The sequence below is a fragment of the Anomaloglossus baeobatrachus genome, chromosome 4, assembly GCF_048569485.1.
Source record: "Anomaloglossus baeobatrachus isolate aAnoBae1 chromosome 4, aAnoBae1.hap1, whole genome shotgun sequence".
In the NCBI taxonomy this organism is placed as follows: domain Eukaryota; kingdom Metazoa; phylum Chordata; class Amphibia; order Anura; family Aromobatidae; genus Anomaloglossus; species Anomaloglossus baeobatrachus.
Window position 1 is genome coordinate 246,627,621 of NC_134356.1, and position 18,007 is coordinate 246,645,627.

At 39.9% G+C, this 18,007-nt stretch overlaps 1 protein-coding gene across 2 annotated transcripts in view; it reads left to right on the top strand.

Annotated features, from left to right (window-relative positions):
- The window catches only part of TMTC2 (transmembrane O-mannosyltransferase targeting cadherins 2), a 414,704-nt gene that overhangs the window by 256,785 nt on the left and 139,912 nt on the right, over positions 1-18,007 (top strand). For both annotated transcript variants that reach the window (XM_075344778.1, XM_075344777.1), the window contains exons 5-7: positions 8,147-8,232; positions 8,582-8,766; positions 12,623-12,701. In XM_075344778.1, the coding sequence (XP_075200893.1) occupies positions 8,147-8,232; positions 8,582-8,766; positions 12,623-12,701 (350 nt within the window). The remainder of the gene's footprint in view (positions 1-8,146; positions 8,233-8,581; positions 8,767-12,622; positions 12,702-18,007) is intronic.

Sequence of the window (18,007 nt, forward strand, 5' to 3'; positions counted from 1 at the left end):
CTGCCTGCCCCAGTGGGCCTGTCTGCCTGCCTGCCCCAGTGGGCCTGTCTGCCTGCCTGCCCCAGTGGGCCTGTCTGCCTGCCTGCCCCAGTGGGCCTGTCTGCCTGCCTGCCCCAGTGGGCCTGTCTGCCTGCCTGCCCCAGTGGGCCTGTCTGCCTGCCTGCCCCAGTGGGCCTGTCTGCCTGCCTGCCCCAGTGGGCCTGTCTGCCTGCCTGCCCCAGTGGGCCTGTCTGCCTGCCTGCCCCAGTGGGCCTGTCTGCCTGCCTGCCCCAGTGGGCCTGTCTGCCTGCCTGCCCCAGTGGGCCTGTCTGCCTGCCTGCCCCAGTGGGCCTGTCTGCCTGCCTGCCCCAGTGGGCCTGTCTGCCTGCCTGCCCCAGTGGGCCTGTCTGCCTGCCTGCCCCAGTGGGCCTGTCTGCCTGCCTGCCCCAGTGGGCCTGTCTGCCTGCCTGCCCCAGTGGGCCTGTGTGCCTGCCCCAGTGGGCCTGTGTGCCTGCCCCAGTGGGCCTGTGTGCCTGCCCCAGTGGGCCTGTGTGCCTGCTCCAGTGGGCCTGTGTGCCAGCCACAGTGGGCCTGTGTGCCAGCCATAGGGGAAATGTGGCATCCCTGGGGGACGTGTTCAATATAAGGTGGCCATATCCAGATTAAGGGGGCTAATTTTAGGATGAGGGGGCTATGAGGGACATATACCCTATATTATTTGTTAGACGGACACTGGCATTATAAGACGGACCCCATTTATTAAAAAATTCTCTATTCCTTCACCAAATTTGGGGGTGCGTCTTATAATCAGGTGCGTCTTATAAAGCGAAAAATACGGTGTGTATATATATATATATTAGTACAGACCAAAAGTTTGGACACACCTCATTCAAAGAGTTTATTTTCATGACTCTGAAAATTGTAGATTCACAGTGAAGACATCAAAACTATGAATTAACACATATGCAATGAAATACTTAACAATAAAGTAAAGAACTGAAAACATGTCTTATATTCTAGGTTCTTCAAAGTAGCCACCTTTTGCTTTGATTACTGGTTTGCACACTCTTGGCATTCTCTTTGAGGTTCAAGAGGTAGTCACCGGAAATGGTTTTCACTTCACAGGTGTGTCCTGTCAGGTTTAATAAGTGGGATTTCTTGCCTTATAAATGGGGTTGGGACAATCAGTTGCGGCGGAGGATAAGTTTATCCGAGTCGCCAGCCTCAGAAATCGCAGGTTAACAGCAGCTCAGATTAGAGACCAGGTCAATGCCACACAGAGTTCTAGCAGCAGACACATCTCTAGAACAACTGTTAAGAGGAGACTTTGTGCAGCAGGCCTTCATGGTAAAATAGCTGCTAGGAAACCACTGCTAAGGACAGGCAACAAGCAGAAGAGGCTTGTTTGGGCTAAAGAACACAAGGAATAAACATTAGACTAGTGGAAATCTGTGCTTTGGTCTGATGAGTCTAAATTTGAGATCTTTGGATTTAACCACCATGTCTTTGTGCGTGTCTTTCTGAACGGATGGACTCTACGTGCCTGGTTCTGACCGTGAAGCATGTAGGAAGAGGTGTGATGGTGCTTTGCTGGTGACACTGTTGGGGATTTATTCAAAATTGAAGGCATACTGAACTAGCTTGGCTACCACAGCATCTTGCAGCGGCATGCTATTCCATCTGGTTTGCGTTTAGTTGGACCATCATTTATTTTTCAACACGACAATGACCCCAAACACACCTCCAGGCTGTGTAAGGGCTATTTGACTAAGAAGGAGAGTGATGGGGTGCTACGCCAGATGAACTGGCCTCCACAGTCACCAGACCTGAACCCAATCGAGATGGTTTGTGGTAAGCTGGACCGCAGAGTGAAGGCAACAGGGCCAACAAGTGCAAAGCATCTCTGGGAACTCCTTCAAGACTGTTGGATACCCATTTCCGGCGACTATCTCTTGAAGGCTCCTCAAGAGAATGCTAAGAGTGTGCAAAGTAGTAATCAAAGCAAAAGGTGGCTACTTTGAAGAACCTAGAATATAAGACATATTTTCAGTTGTTTCACACTTTTTTTTTTTTTTAAGTATTTCATTCCACATGTGTTAATTCATAGTTTTGATGCCTTCAATGTGAATCTACAATTTTTAGAGTTGTGAAAATAAAGAAAACTCTTTGAATGAGAGAAACTTTTGGTCTGTACTATCGCTCTCTCTCTCTCTCTCTCTCTCTCTCAAATATATATATATATATATATATATATATATACATACATATAATTATTATTATTTATTATTATATATATACAGTGCCTACAAGTAGTATTCAACCCCCTGCAGATTTAGCAGGTTTACACATTCGGAATTAACTTGGCATTGTGTCATTTGGACTGTAGATCAGCCTGGAAGTGTGAAATGCACTGCAGCAAAAAAGAATGTTATTTCTTTTTTTTTTTTTTTTTTTTAAATTGTGAAAAGTTTATTCAGAGGGTCATTTATTATTCAACCCCTCAATCCACCAGAATTCTGTTTGGTTCCCCTAAAGTACTAAGAAGTATTTCAGGCACAAAGAACAATGAGCTTCACATGTTTGGATTAATAATCTCTTTTTCCAGCCTTTTCTGACTAATTAAGACCCTCCCCAAACTTGTGAACAGCACTCATACTTGGTCAACATGGGAAAGACAAAGGAGCATTTCAAGGCCATCAGAGACAAGATCGTGGAGGGTCACAAGGCTGGCAAGGGGTACAAAACCCTTTCCAAGGAGTTGGGCCTACCTGTCTCCACTGTTGGGAGCATCATCCGGAAGTGGAAGGCTTATGGAACTACTGTTAGCCTTCCACGGCCTGGACAGCCTTTGAAAGTTTCCACCCGTGCCGAGGCCAGGCTTGTCCGAAGAGTCAAGGCTAACCCAAGGACAACAAGGAAGGAGCTCCGGGAAGATCTCATGGCAGTGGGGACATTGGTTTCAGTCAATACCATAAGTAACGTACTCCACCGCAATGGTCTCCGTTCCAGACGAGCCCGTAAGGTACCTTTACTTTCAAAGCGTCATGTCAAGGCTCGTCTACAGTTTGCTCATGATCACTTGGAGGACTCTGAGACAGACTGGTTCAAGGTTCTCTGGTCTGATGAGACCAAGATCGAGATCTTTGGTGCCAACCACACACGTGACGTTTGGAGACTGGATGGCACTGCATACGACCCCAAGAATACCATCCCTACAGTCAAGCATGGTGGTGGCAGCATCTTGCTGTGGGGCTGTTTCTCAGCCAAGGGGCCTGGCCATCTGGTCCGCATCCATGGGAAGATGGATAGCACAGCCTACCTGGAGATTTTGGCCAAGAACCTCCGCTCCTCCATCAAGGATCTTAAGATGGGTCGTCATTTCATCTTCCAACAAGACAACGACCCAAAGCACACAGCCAAGAAAACCAAGGCCTGGTTCAAGAGGGAAAAAATCAAGGTCTTGCAGTGGCCTAGTCAGTCTTCTGACCTTAACCCAATTGAAAACTTGTGGAAGGAGCTCAAGATTAAAGTCCACATGAGATACTCAAAGAACCTAGATAACTTGGAGAATATCTGCATGGAGGAGTGGGCCAAGATAACTCCAGAGACCTGTGCCGGCCTGATCAGGTCTTATAAAAGACGATTATTAGCTGTAATTGCAAACAAGGGTTATTCCACAAAATATTAAACCTAGGGGTTGAATAATAATTGACCCACACTTTTATGTTGAAAATTTATTAAAATTTAACTGAGCAACATAGCTTGTTGGTTTGTAAGATTTATGCATCTGTTAATAAATCCTGCTCTTGTTTGAAGTTTGCAGGCTCTAACTTATTTGCATCTTATCAAACCTGCTAAATCTGCAGGGGGTTGAAGACTACTTGTAGGCACGGTATATAGAGCATGTGTGTATGTGTGTATATATATTTATATATATATATATATGTGTGTGTGTGTGTGTGTGTGTGTGTGTATGTATATATATATATATATATATATATATATATATATATATATATATATATATATATATGTATATATATATATAATGTGCTTGTTTTACTGTTTTCATAGCATAATTATTTTTTTATTTTTTTTTTTTTTTTTAAAGTCACCATATTCTGAGACCCATATTTTTTTATGTTTGTCCTTTGAGCCGTGAGAGTGTTTTTTGTTATTTTTTTTTTCTTGCAGGACAAGCAGTTATTTTTCATTGCTATTGTTTTGACATACATGTGATCTTTTCGTACATTATTATATTTTCTTTCTTTCTTTAAAAAAAAGCATTAAATGATAATATATTTTCAATTTGCGGACTTTTAGGGATGCAGTGAATCCAATATGTTTTTTTTAAATTGTGAAAATATAGTAAAAGGCTATTATTATTTATTATTATTAATAATATAATATAATTATGTGTATATATAATTATCCTTTTCATTTTGCAAATTGAGAAAGTTGGTGACAGTATGATAAATGTAAATAGAGTAACATTAGTGACATAAATATACAACTGATATGAGTAAAGAAAAAGTATGGTGTCTTATATTGGAGATGGGCTTTTTAAAACCCCATTCCAATTAATTGTATTAAAGGGAATCTCTCAGCAGGTTTTTGCTATGTAAGCTGAAGACAGCATGATATAACTGTTAAGAAACAAAAAGCAACTATATATCAGTGTGTGAGCTATTGTTCACCTAAACTAAAGGGTATATTACCCTGTGATTAGCATTAGGCTATGTGTCCACTATCAGGACTATCTTCGTCCTGGGCACAGTGGGTCGTGACCTGTGGGTCCGCGAGTCTCCTTCGCAGGAGACCGCAGCTGCTTGTACCCATAATCAGGGTTCAGTGTGCTGTGGTCTCTCGCTTGTGTGCTCCCTACAGAGGACGCATGCGAATCTGCAGCAAACAATTGACATGCTGCGGTCTGGAAACACGCACCTCAGGTCAGTGTTTCCTGCAGTAACAAGCACAGTGGGCACGGGATTTCTAGAAATCCATCCTCTATGCTTATACTGTACAACACAGCATTTTGGACTCAGCTGAAGCATGCTGTATCCAAAACGCTGCAAACACTGGTAATGGGCACGCAGCATTAGAGTACTAGAAACTCACTTGCACCCTGCTTCCATATGCCCCCTCCTCTGATTGACACCTCACTGTCAATGTACATTCTCTATTGGGAGCTTGGTGTGGGCGGAGGCAGCTCTCTTAGCTTAGCTTACATGCTTGAAGTTCAATTTTTTAATTCTTACAGAACGGCAGCAGCCAGTAATCTAAGTGATACACTGTTAGATTCAAAATCTCCTTGCCTAAATTATGTTGCTGTCACATTAGGTAGTAAAACCTGCTGAGAGATTCCTTTAATTCTCAAATAGCAGAAAGTAGTATACAAATGCAGCCAGGTAATATTTACGGTATATAAAATATAGTCAGAAGATACGCAGAGACTATGCTTCTAACTGTATTTTCTGTCAAACACTGGAGTGTTTCAGAGACAAATATACCTAGATGCAATCATGCAGCCAGGCTCTGATTTGTGACAGATTCTCTTTAATTATTTGCAAACATAGCCATCAAGAATTTAATATAGATTTGAAATGGGTAGTAAAAGTGTTAGTAACGCATGAACAGGATTGTGCGATGTTTTATCTCAAGTCATACAGTGTATCATTGCTGACGAGATAGAAATCTGGTTCTGCATTGTTCTGCAACGTAAAATGAACATCCCAATGAGACCTGATTCAGCTGGGATTACAAAAAAATTCCAAGATAAACAGATCTAATGACAGTCTGCTGTAGATCATGTTCTTAGTGCTAGTCTTTTCAGGCATTATGGGAAAACCAGTACAATCCTGAGTATGTACACACCAATACACTATATATTATAGCTTTCTCTATATCATTAAAGATATATAAAAAATGTTAATGAAATGTGTAAATGTAATGTCTATGCAATTATATTCACTTTGCTCAAGTCATACTTTTTGCTTGACTGCCAAAGTCATTCCCCTTGCTATTCATTCAATAGAAAGTATTCATGCATGTGGATTACATTAGGAAATATTTCATAAGCTCCTTCTTATTATGTGGTATAAAACTGTATGGAGACTGGGCCACATAAAAACAGGAATGCTCTTTATTGATGGTAAAGATTTCTAGGAAGAGATGTCTAACCATAAAGCAAAGCTCGATTGTTTGTTAGAACTTTTTCAATCATAAAAATGAAATACCCACATGGTTAGAATTTAATTTTGTTACCTGTTGAAATGGGGTTTGATCTGTAGCTAGCTGGCATCTCTTGCCTAATTTTCAGGGCCACGTGAAATTCAAAATGGCTAATTCCTTAAATAAAGCAGAATGCTGTTGGAAACTTTTAGCCACACAAGCTCAAAATATCCTTTTTCATATATTTTCATGTCCTGTATTTCATCTCTGTACAATGTGCTTCACACATTTATATTTAACTTCACACAATCCTTCACACATTTACAAAATCAACAGAACACATTGGCAATTACCTAATGAATCTATTTACTATGGAATTTGTACAAATGGAAAGCTAAATTAGAAGAAATAATTACAAATCTGGGTTGGTGGCGAAGTAGTAAAAGGGTTTCTTAATTTGACAAGTCTTATAACACTATTACAAAGTACACAAAACATTGTTGGTTGTAAATGACTTAGTGACCAAATGTAGAATTGGTGGAGGAAGGTTGAACTAGAAAGACCTAGGTCTTTTTTCAACCTTAGTAACTATGTAACTATTAACAAGCAGATATACGGTTAATCTGAAAGCTATAGCGCTATGATGGTGCTTAGCTGCAGTACTAAAAGTGCAGCACCTGGTAGAAAATGACCTTGATTCGTCTGTGGAGCCGCAGGCTTTCAGTTATGCCGGAGTCACTGCTCATAGCACTGAAAACTGCAGCTGTAAGTACACCCCGGTCGTCCTAGCAGAGAAAGCTGTCCGCTATTGCCGGGGCATGCTTACAGTCACCACCCTCAGTGTGAGCAATTCATGTAATTTCTCTGGACATGCCTGTATGACTGAAAGCTGGCGGCTTTCGGAAGAAATAAAATCCAATTTCTCCGGTGTGCTGCACTTTCATACAATGGTCAGGCTCTTTCATAAGACTATTAACCTGCAGATTAAACCAATATCTGGTTGTTAATACCATTACAATTTCCCTTTAATTATTTAGTGCCACTCACCAATAATAATTTCTGGGTTATTTACATGTTCTTTAATTGTTAAAATTGCAAAGTGCTTGTAAAAACAAGCAAATTTGCTATTTAGTTGTCATTAGAATTTACCTTTGCTCTTCCTTGAGTGATTTTATTTTTTTTTATTGCTAGGAAATGAGCAACGCCACTGAATTATAGCAGCAGATTCTTAACGTGTGCTGTGCTTACAAGCTCTTTTCTATAGAGTTTATAAGTGCTGAATTCTAGCTGGTTAGAATACACTAGTAGCACCTATTCCAGGCAGCTTTGGTGTAACTGTGCTCCTCCAATTCTGCAGAAGTAAAACTATCTCATATACCAGCATTGGAGGAGCGCACAGTTTACGCCATTGGTGCGGTAATGCCGCTGGTCTGTACTGAAGGAGCACTATTCTAAGCAAGCAGGTAACTTGTGGAGCGCTGTAATCCTCAGAACATGAGACATCCCCATTAATGTCTGTTTTCTCTATGGTTACAACACAGAAACATCCATCTAAAACAAGTCACCTAATCAGTTTCCATATAATCATGGCAACGATTTGGGTTAACGCATCATTAGAATCGGACACAAGGCTGCAAATAAGGTTGAGTTCACATTTGTGTTAAAAATTGATGTTTTCTGTTCTGTACTAGTAGCAAAGGAAAATGGAATTCAGACTGACAAATCCATTATATGAAGGACATTAGCAGTGCTTGACAGATCCCATTGACTTGTAATGGCCTCCATTGGTTGTGTCATGATGTCCGTTTCATTACTGGAAAGAATAGCTCTGCAGTGTACTCTCCCTGCAACACACATGTGGACAGGGCTTATTAAATTAGGCTGTAGTGTCTGTGCTTGATTGTAAGAAATACAGATTCTAACTTTATAACCCTTTTTATTTCCGTATGCTGTATATTTTGCAATAATTGAACTAAAATCAGTCTGTTTCTCACAGAGGCTTATTGCTCCAAGAAAACAGCAAGTTTGCAGAGGCTCTTCACTACTACAAGCTAGCAATTGGTAGCAGGCCTACACTGGCATGTGAGTAATGAATTTACATTTTATCTTCTTTGGTCACATCTGTATATCATTATCATCTCGGACTTTTTGAAATAAGATGAAGGGCTAAAACCTCACCACAAAACCATCATCACAACTGGCATCCTAATTGGCAGTGTGTGGAGAGATGAAAGCTTTTAAAAAGCATGTAGGCTGAACTACTGATCGCCCATGGTGGTCCCTAAGTCTCTGAAATAAAATCATTGGCAGAACACAGTCAACAATTAAATGTTAGCCCATTAATGTACCACTGGAATATTCCGTTATGGGTTTTTTCTTTGCAATTTTACATATTTATTCTAATATTTGCTTTGTAATTCTTTTTTTGTAGCGGCATACTTGAATACAGGTATAATTCTTATGAATCAGGGAAGAATGGAAGAAGCCAGAAGGACTTTCTTGAAATGCTCAGAAATCCCAGATGAAAACTTAAAAGATCCAAATGCTCATAAAAGTTCAGTGACCAGTTGCCTTTATAATCTGGGGAAGTTGTACCATGAACAAGGCCAGTATGAGGTGAGTTTCCAATATGTTTTTCTCAAAGAACATTTGTTGTCCCAAGTAAAAGTGGTTAATTGCAAATGAAGGTAATACTTTGGAGCCTGTACCATCTCATGTGGAAAGTGATATCGGTACAGGCAGCTAAGTTTCCACGATGAAATATTCTACTCTATTGCTACTGTCTTTTTTCATACAATACTTCCTTCCTTAACATGAGAATGAGTGTAGATAATCAGAGAGATGTTTAAAGTCTCAATCAGGCCCAATGACAGACCCATGAGACGCAACAAGACGTTCTGTCCAAATTTCAGTGGCAGGATTTCTTTTCAGTCCTAATTCTTTATCTTATTTATTTTTTATGTTTACAATTGTCATGGTCATTTCTATAAGGGTATGTTCACACGCGGCATATTTTTTTTTCCCCAAAAAACGCACCAAAAACGCAACACAGCAAAAATGCATCCAAAAATGCATTGCGTTTTTACCGTGTTTTGCCCACTGCGTTTTTTTTAAGTCAAATCTATTGACTGGAAGGGCTCAAAAACACAGTAAAAACACAAAAAGAATTGACATGCTGCATCTTGGGTACTTGAAAAACGCAGCAAAGATGCAGCTAACAAAAGATACCCAGTGTGGACAGCAAAATTGAAATCTCATAGACTTTGCTGGGAGAAGGAAATGCTTGCATTTAGGGGCATCTTTGTGACCTCAAAGACACACCAAAAATGCAGCAAAAGATGCCCTGTGTGAACATAGCCTTACATTATTTTTGTAACTTTGGTGAACATTGTACTTTTGTATATTAAAGGGAACCTGTCACCTGGAAAATTCCTATTAATCTGCAGATACGGAGTAAATTTCCAGGTTAATAGCATTCAGAACATGTCCGGTGCCTGTCATTAAATCTTGCTGCCAGGAGGAAATTAACTTTAATCCCCCCGGCAGCGTTTCGGTTTCAGTCATGAAGGCGGCGCCGACGCAGATTCAGTCTGCTATGTGTCGGGAGAGCAGCAGTTGTAACCGCAGTCCCCCACACTAACTGAAAACCGTTTAGCATTAGAATCTGCTGTCAGTGAGCTTGGGGAGCGAGGTTACAACTGCCGCACTTGATACACAGAGTGGTGACTGAACTCGCACTGGCACCGCCCCCTTGACTGAAACCGGAACCCTGCCAGGAAGATTAAAGTTAACATCCTCCCTTCAGCAGGATATAATGTGCAGGCACAAGGCAGGTTCAGAATGCTATTAACCTGCAAATTAACCCCATATCTGCAGATTAAAAACATTTTTCCATCTGACAGGTTCCTTTTAAATCTTAAAACGAATCAGTTTTTCTTTTTTTTGCTGTCCTAAACCTACCCATGACCTCAGAGAGGAAAATTATAGAATAGCTGTGTTAACCCTTTGCTTAAATGCTTGATGCTAGAAGGTAAACAGAGGATAGCTGGTAAACGCTTGATCAAGCTCTTGAGCCTGCTGCTTGAATTCATTTACGTTTGAGCTCCATTTAAGACAGATGAGCGTGTACATTGCAGATTAGCTTAGGATATAGGAAACATTCGATTTTTATTCACACCTTAATTACCTACTTCACATGTACATAATATTTGTATAATCACAAGTGAAAGTGATCCCAATCTTGTAATTTTTAGACTAGGTATCTAATTAAAATATTTGCAAATTTAATCACTGAAGGCTCCAATTACCGCAATCACAGTAAGTGAATAAATTAGCTCTAATGAAAAAAACCATACAATTAAATACAGTATATTTCTACCGATGTTTAACAAATTGACAAATTTTGTACTTTAATTTTATTCATTTTTTTTTTTTTTACAAAGTATACCATTTACAATACAGGGATTACACGATACTCCTCCTAATAAGTAGCAATAATTTTTAAGAAGTGTTAACCTGTCACCATACCCTTTAGGAGCTGTGCATAATTGTCTCGAGAGCAGTTATTCTGAAATATCTACAAGACAGGTAGTACTGAGAAATGTATAGTCAGTTAAATAGTGGTGTTTTGGGATGCTACCGTGAGTAGGAATGTAGCTAAACCTCCGCTAAACAGTCAATCTATTCCAATTAACCAAGTCCCTGAATTCTGTAACTCCGCTCCTGTTCAGAGTTATGAATCACTAAACACTTCATGGATTTCCTCACGCTACCCTCCTAAGTGTTTGGATTTAATTTACTTTGAAGTTATGAAATATTATGATTCTTTTAATCAATAGCAAAAAAAAATGTTTCTGTTTATTACTACATTTTTGCTATGACTGATATTTTTTGTGGCGAATACTTTAGTAACTGTAGAAAAGATGACATTGCTACTCTATTTTTTACTGCTGTTTGCAAACTTAATTCTATGGTCTGAATAGCACCTTAAAATTATACAAATTGTCTCTCCAGGACAGGAGACAAACTCTAGCGCAGCGCCACCTATTGGAAGTAGCGATCCTAAAAGTTAAATGTGGATTTTTAACAATCCTTTACATATAACTTAAGATATATATGCCAGATCAGAATCCCAATTTGCAGGTGTTTCGGGGTGCTTGCCCCTCGTCAGTGCAAAGTATGGAGTGTCTGATCTGGCTCATGAGAAGCTGTGTGGGGACCACGGGGGAACACTTCTTAAAATTATAGTCATTTTTAAAGCACGACTAAGCCCCAGCCGAGGTGTTTCTTTTAATCTAAAATCCCTGATCTTACTCATATGCTCACCTGCTGCCATCTTCACCTTCTATCACTGGTACTCCCGTTGGTATCTGGCAGTATATGATCTGCCGGTAATTCCAGTGTTTCATGGAGTGAGCCTGAGGTCACTTTACAATGCAAGTCTATGTCACGCTAGGTACGTGGAAGTACCAAGAGAAAGGGAAGAAAAGGTAATCCCCGTGTCTAGGGATGAGGAAGATGGTGACCCCTGACCAAACCTACCACTGGTCCTTGGGGTCTCTCGTCACCCTAGTAAGCTTAGCTCAGTCATGCTATATAATTTCCTCCATGACTCTACTGCTTCTGTCTGTATGTTAACAAAAGAAGAGCAGAAATTCCTGTATGAAATAAGTTCACACAGTGCGTTTTTCGCGGCGTTTTTGCACGTTTTTCGGGTGCGTTTTTGGCCTCAAAACTGCATGATTTTGATTCCCCAGCAAAGTCTGAGTTTTCATTTTTGCTGTCCGCACACAACTTTTTTTTTTAAGCTGCGTTTTTGAGCTTAAAAAAAAAAAAAATGGACATGTCAATTCTTTCCTGCGTTTTTGTGCGTTTTCCCCCCATGCAATGCATTGGAAAAACGCAGAGATCAAAAACGCAGCAAAACGCAACCAAAAAGGCACCAAATCGCGGTAAAAACGTATGCGTTTTCTGCCGCTTTTTTTGCCGCGGGTGCGTTTTTGTGCGGTTTTAGCAGCCAAAAACGCAGCGACAAAAAAAAACCGCAGCGTGTGCACATAGTCTATGTGTGCTGTGCTGTATATGGGAGATATCTTACCAACTAGTCTCCACCCACCAGCTCAGAGTAAATTGCAAATTACAGAGCCTGGAGATGGAAATAACGCTGGTTGCAAATTGTATAATGGCCATAAAGAGTGTGTTTTTCTAAAGTAAGGTTACCCTTTAAGACTTTACAAAATAAGTAACATTATAAACCATACATTTTTTATGATTGCCAAATGTAGCTGAATCTTTACAGATAAGTGCAGATTTTCTCAAGAACTGAGTACACTCTGCTGATTTTTGTCTCTTTTATGTATGTAATGTATCAAAGACCAGTAGATAATTTAATTTTAATAATCTTTGCTGTTACAGAAATATTTTTTGTGGATATATGTTAGTGCATATAATATTTTTTTTCTTTTATCTCTAGGATGCACTCTCTGTATATAAAGAAGCAATACTGAAAATGCCAAGGCAATTTGCACCACAAAGCTTATATAACATGATGGGTAAGAAAATGAAACAAAAAATGTAATAAATATTAATGTAACCTCTGTATCTTGGATTAGCAGTCAAGTCACATTGGTTCATGGTTGTAACAAGAAATGTTAGATATTCAATTCTTCATATGCCTTGTAGACTGAATGGTACAGGAATACAAATTTACTGTATTAAAATGTACTGAACTAGGTTATGTGCCAATCAATGCTTACAGTGCCAATGTTATGACAACATCAGTGAATCTGCTTAGAGGTTGTAAAGGTTAAGAATATAGGTAAACGTCTAGTAATGCCTTGTCAATAAGGCTGGGGCCACATGGGGATTATTGCGATCCCCTCGCATGACACTCTGCTCACGCTGGGAGTACAGCAGAGCTGAGTGTCATGCGAGTTTCCCTGCGACTGAGGTCCGATCGTACAGTGGACTTCAGCTGCGGGGGGCGGGCTGGCACTGAGGAGGGGCGGACCGTTGCGGCGGAGGGCGCTGGCCGGCTCTGAGGAGGGGAGGGAGGGATTTATCTCCCTCTTCCGTAGCCGCCTATTGCCATTCTCGCTCTGCCCTTGCATTACATCGGTGTACTGCAAGTGCAGTGCGATTTTTCTCTCGCCCCATAGACTTGAATGGGTGCGAGAGAAACAAGTATTGCATTACAATCGCAGCATGCTATGATTATTTTTTCTCGGTCCGATTAGGGCTGAGAAAATAATCGCTCATGTGTGCTGGCACAAAGGCTAATATTGGTCCGAGTGGAATGCGATTTTTTTTTTATCGCACTTCACTCGCACCGATTTTCATGCCATGTGGCTTAGGCCTTAAGAGTGTATTTTTAAGAACTTGCATCAACACATGACTGATAATGTGATACTGTATTCAAAATTCCCTAAAGGAACACACATGCATTGCTACCATTGAAGTTGAATGGAATTTGTTAACAGATTTTTGCTATGTAATCTGACAGCAGAATGAGGTAGCGATAAAGACCTTGGCTCCAGTTATTTCTTAATTAGCTTACTGTTTGCAGCAGTCACAGTTTTTCTGCTGTAGATCTAGCACAGTTCAGTTGTTGAGCTGTGTATATCCGCGGTCACACTACTGCTTTCTGAATATGTCTTATAGAGACAGAGAGCTGCTAATCAGTCCTTGGGAGCATGGTAGTACTGGATGCAGGAGGCTAGTTGTACTCTAGTGATAATCTCCTGCTGATAAAACACTTGGTGTAACAGCAAAACACAGCTCAGTGAGTGACACATTCCTGCAATCAGGGTCTCCGCACCTACATTATGGTGCTCTCAGATTATATAGCAAAACCCTGGTGACATATTCCCTTAAAATTAAAGTGTCACCAAGTTTTTGCTACCGTGAATGAGAAAATCATGATGTAGGTGCAAAGACACTGATTCCAGTTATGTGTTCCTTACTTTAATGGTTGGTGCAATTTTGCTAAAGCCACTTTTTTTAGCTGCTGTAGTTCTACCAGTACTTTAAATGCTGAGCTCAGTATAAACCCACCCACACCAGTCTACTGCAAAATATATTTGTTTATTGTCTAGCAAAATAAACCCTCCACTCTACAGACATTGACATGTATTAACCGCTTCACGACCTATGTCATATGGGTACGCCATGGCGATCGCGTGGGCATAGCTCCTGCTGCTAGGACTTAGGCTTACATAACACATGAGCCTTGGCTCTCTCAGTCAGGAGAGGTTCCCACACCGCCACAGACTTTTCAACCCCCTAAAATGCTGCAACCCTAGCACATAGGGGCTAAGAGAGGCATTGTGATCAAGGGGACCCGATAGTTACCATGGCAACTTGAGGTTGTCATGTTGTCATCATGATGACCTCTGGGTCAGCCAACAATGGCAAGCCTCTGAGATCATTACAGGAGCTTAATCTCAGATGCTTGTGTCAGTGCAGCACTGACAGGTATAATGTATCGCAATGCTGATGAATTGCAATACATTATACCAGTGATCAGAGCAATAAAAGTTAAAGTCCCTTAAAGGTACTAAGTAAAAAAGTTAAAAACATGTAAAAAAGAAAAACATTGGAAAAATATTTTAACACCCGCTCCGCCCATAAAATAAGGAACATAAAAAATATACCAATAAATGTATGTGTGTATATATAAACACAAATAAACAAAAAAAAGTACACATTTAATATCTCCACCGCCGGAACAACCCAATCTATAAAACTGTTATAAATCCCCTCAATGAACACCGTGAAAAAAAAACAACCTGTCTTTTCATCATACAGCTGACTAAAAGTGGAATAAAACACCATAAAAAATATATTAATAAATATATCACTAAAAACGATGTCTTGTCTCTTCATAAACAAGCTGCCATACAGCTCAATCAGTGAAACAATAAAAAAGCTAAAGCTCTCAGAATACAGCAATACAAAAACATTTTTATTCTTTAAAATTGTTTTTATGGTGTAAAAGCCACAAAATATAAAAAGAAATGATAAATACGGTATCACTGTAATCATATTGACCTGAAGAATAAAGCGGTCTTTTACGATATGGTGAATGGCTTACCAAATTGCCGTTTCCTCTTGATTCTGTTTCACAAAAAGCGGAATAGAAAACGATCAAAAAATATTATATGGCCCAAAATGGTTTCAATAAAACCTCCAACTCATTCTTCAAAAAACAAGTCCTCACATGAATGTCAGCAGAAAAATAAAAAAGCCTTCAAAATTTGATGATCCTTGATTTTGTAAAAAAAAAAAAAAAAAAAAGTTTTTTAGTGTGGTAGCAGCCAAATCTAAAAAAAACTATATAAATCTGGAATTCCTGTAATCATACTGACCTGAGTAATTAAGGTCCCTTATCACTTATAACACAGGGTGAGCGGCTTAAAAAAACAAACAACAAACAAATAAAAACAATTCTTCAACAGTAGTTGATTTGCTTATTCTGTTTCCCAAAGAGCATAGTGTGGTTCACATTTATTCTGTGCTCTACACTGAGTACACACGTCAGTGATTACGTGTAAATCTGTGCAAAATGTGACTCGGACAAAATTTCCAACTGAACATTCACTGTACTGAGGCTACTGGAGTCACTTTGAACTCATGTCTGGTGTGTGGTCTGGTGGTGTCCATCTTTTTACTCGTCTTTTTAGGCGTGCACTAAAGTACGGTCAAAAACGGTTTTGTACACTTTTGAAAAAAATAAACACTGCAGAACAGAGGACAAACGCAGTCCAGAAAAACTTTCCTACTCCATTAGTGAATGGATCCATCAGGGTTTCACCTGATTCATAAATTTCAAAGATTCAGATGGAAGTCCTAATGTAAGTGCTCAGCATAGAGCACAGGATAAATGTGAACTGTTCCAAAATTTTCTGTACCCAAATTCCCACCTGTAGCATCCAACTTAACCCAAAAATATCCCCACTCAAGTTCATAATCTGTTAATGGATGTATAGGGGGTTTCCCCTTAATGGTAGCAGAGAGGCTCTGTAAAAGCGCTATGGCTTCTCGCCATCAAAAAAGTAATACAGCAAAATCTGCTCTCCCAAATGCAAATGCCCCCTTCCCTTCTGGTCACCACAATGTGTCTAAGCCACAGTTAACTTCCACATGTTTAGTATTATTGTAATGAGGAAAGTCTGCTTAATGTACACAGTGTGTGTCTCCAGAAGAGCGAACAGGGTACAATGTACGAGTACTACAATGTACAGGCACTACAATGTACTGGTCACTAGAAGGACTTATTTTCAATTTTTAATTCTGCAACATTCACTAGTGTTTTCCAGAGACAAAATCGTCACTGCACCAGTAGATGAAATCCCAGAGGGGTGTAAATTCCAAAATAGGGTCACTTGAGGGTGTTTCTGTTTTTTTGGCATTTTTAGGGGCTGCAAATATTATATGTATTCCAAAAGGCAAATGTTTCACCTTCCTTTCTGAGGCCTGCCATGTGACCAAACAATACAGTACAGTCACATGTGGGGTATTGCCACTTTCAGGAGACATTGTGTAACATATTATGGAACTTTTTTTTTTTTACTAATTTCCCTTGTGAAAATTGGAAATTCTGGGATAAAACTAAATTTTAGTGGTAAAAAAAATATTTTTCTTCACCAACTAAGGCTATGTGTATTTTTCTGCAACAAATCTGCATCTTCTTCCAGAAAAATGCATCACAAACAAAGTGTGTTTTTGCTGTGTTTTTACCATGCCTTTTTCATAATGAAATCCTTGGGGGGAAAATGCAAGAATTGACATGCTGCAGATTATTTTCTGCCCCAAATCTGCATGGAAAATATAAGTTTTTAGAATGGGGTCACTTATGGGGTTCTCTGCTTTCCCAGCATGTCAGGGGCTTTGCCAATGTGCCATGGTAGCATCAACTACTCCCACTAAATCTGCACTCCAATATGGCACTCCCCTTCTGAGCTATACACTGTGCCTCAAAAGTAGTTTTCGACCACATATGGGGTATTAGTGAACTCACGAGAAATTGTATAACAAATTTTACAGTCCATTTTCTCTTGTTAACCTGTTAAACGTTTTGAAAATTAAAACAACATTTTAGTGGAAAAACGGTAAATGTTTTATGTTCACAGCCCAATGTTATACAATTCCGTGAATCACCTGGGGGTTAAAATTTCTCACAACACACCTAGATGAATTCCTCCACATGGTATAGCTTCCAGTATGGTTTCACTTTTGGGTGATTTCTGCTGTTTTGGCATTTCAGGGTATCTTCAAATGGGACATGGCGTCTGCCATCTGTTCCAGCCAAAATACCGCTCCTTCCCTTCCGAGCCCCACCATGTGGCCAAACAGTAGTTTTCCACCACATTTGGTGTATCCCTCTACTCAGGAAAAAATGCACAACAAATTATATGGTCCACGTTCTCCTATTACCTTTTTGAGAATGAAAAATTGGGGAAAAAAGCAACATTTTTGGGATAAACATGTATTTTTTTTTTCATTTTTACGGCTTAAAATGTTAAACATTTGTGAGGCACCTGGAGGTTCAAGGTGTTCAACACACCTGTAAATAAAAATCCTTGAGGGGTGTAGTTTCCAAAATGGGGTCAATTGTAGGGGGTTTCCACTGTTTAGGCACATCAGGGGCTCTGCAGACATGACATGATGCCTGCAAACTATTGCAGCCAATTTTGCATTCAAAAAGTCAAATGGTGCTCCTTCCCTTCTGAGCCCTGAAATGCACCAAAACCAAGCAGTAGATTTCCACCACATATGGGGTATCTCTGTACTGAGGTTAAATAGCACAATAAATTGTATGGTGCATTTTCTCCTGTTCCCCTTGTGGAAATGCAAAATT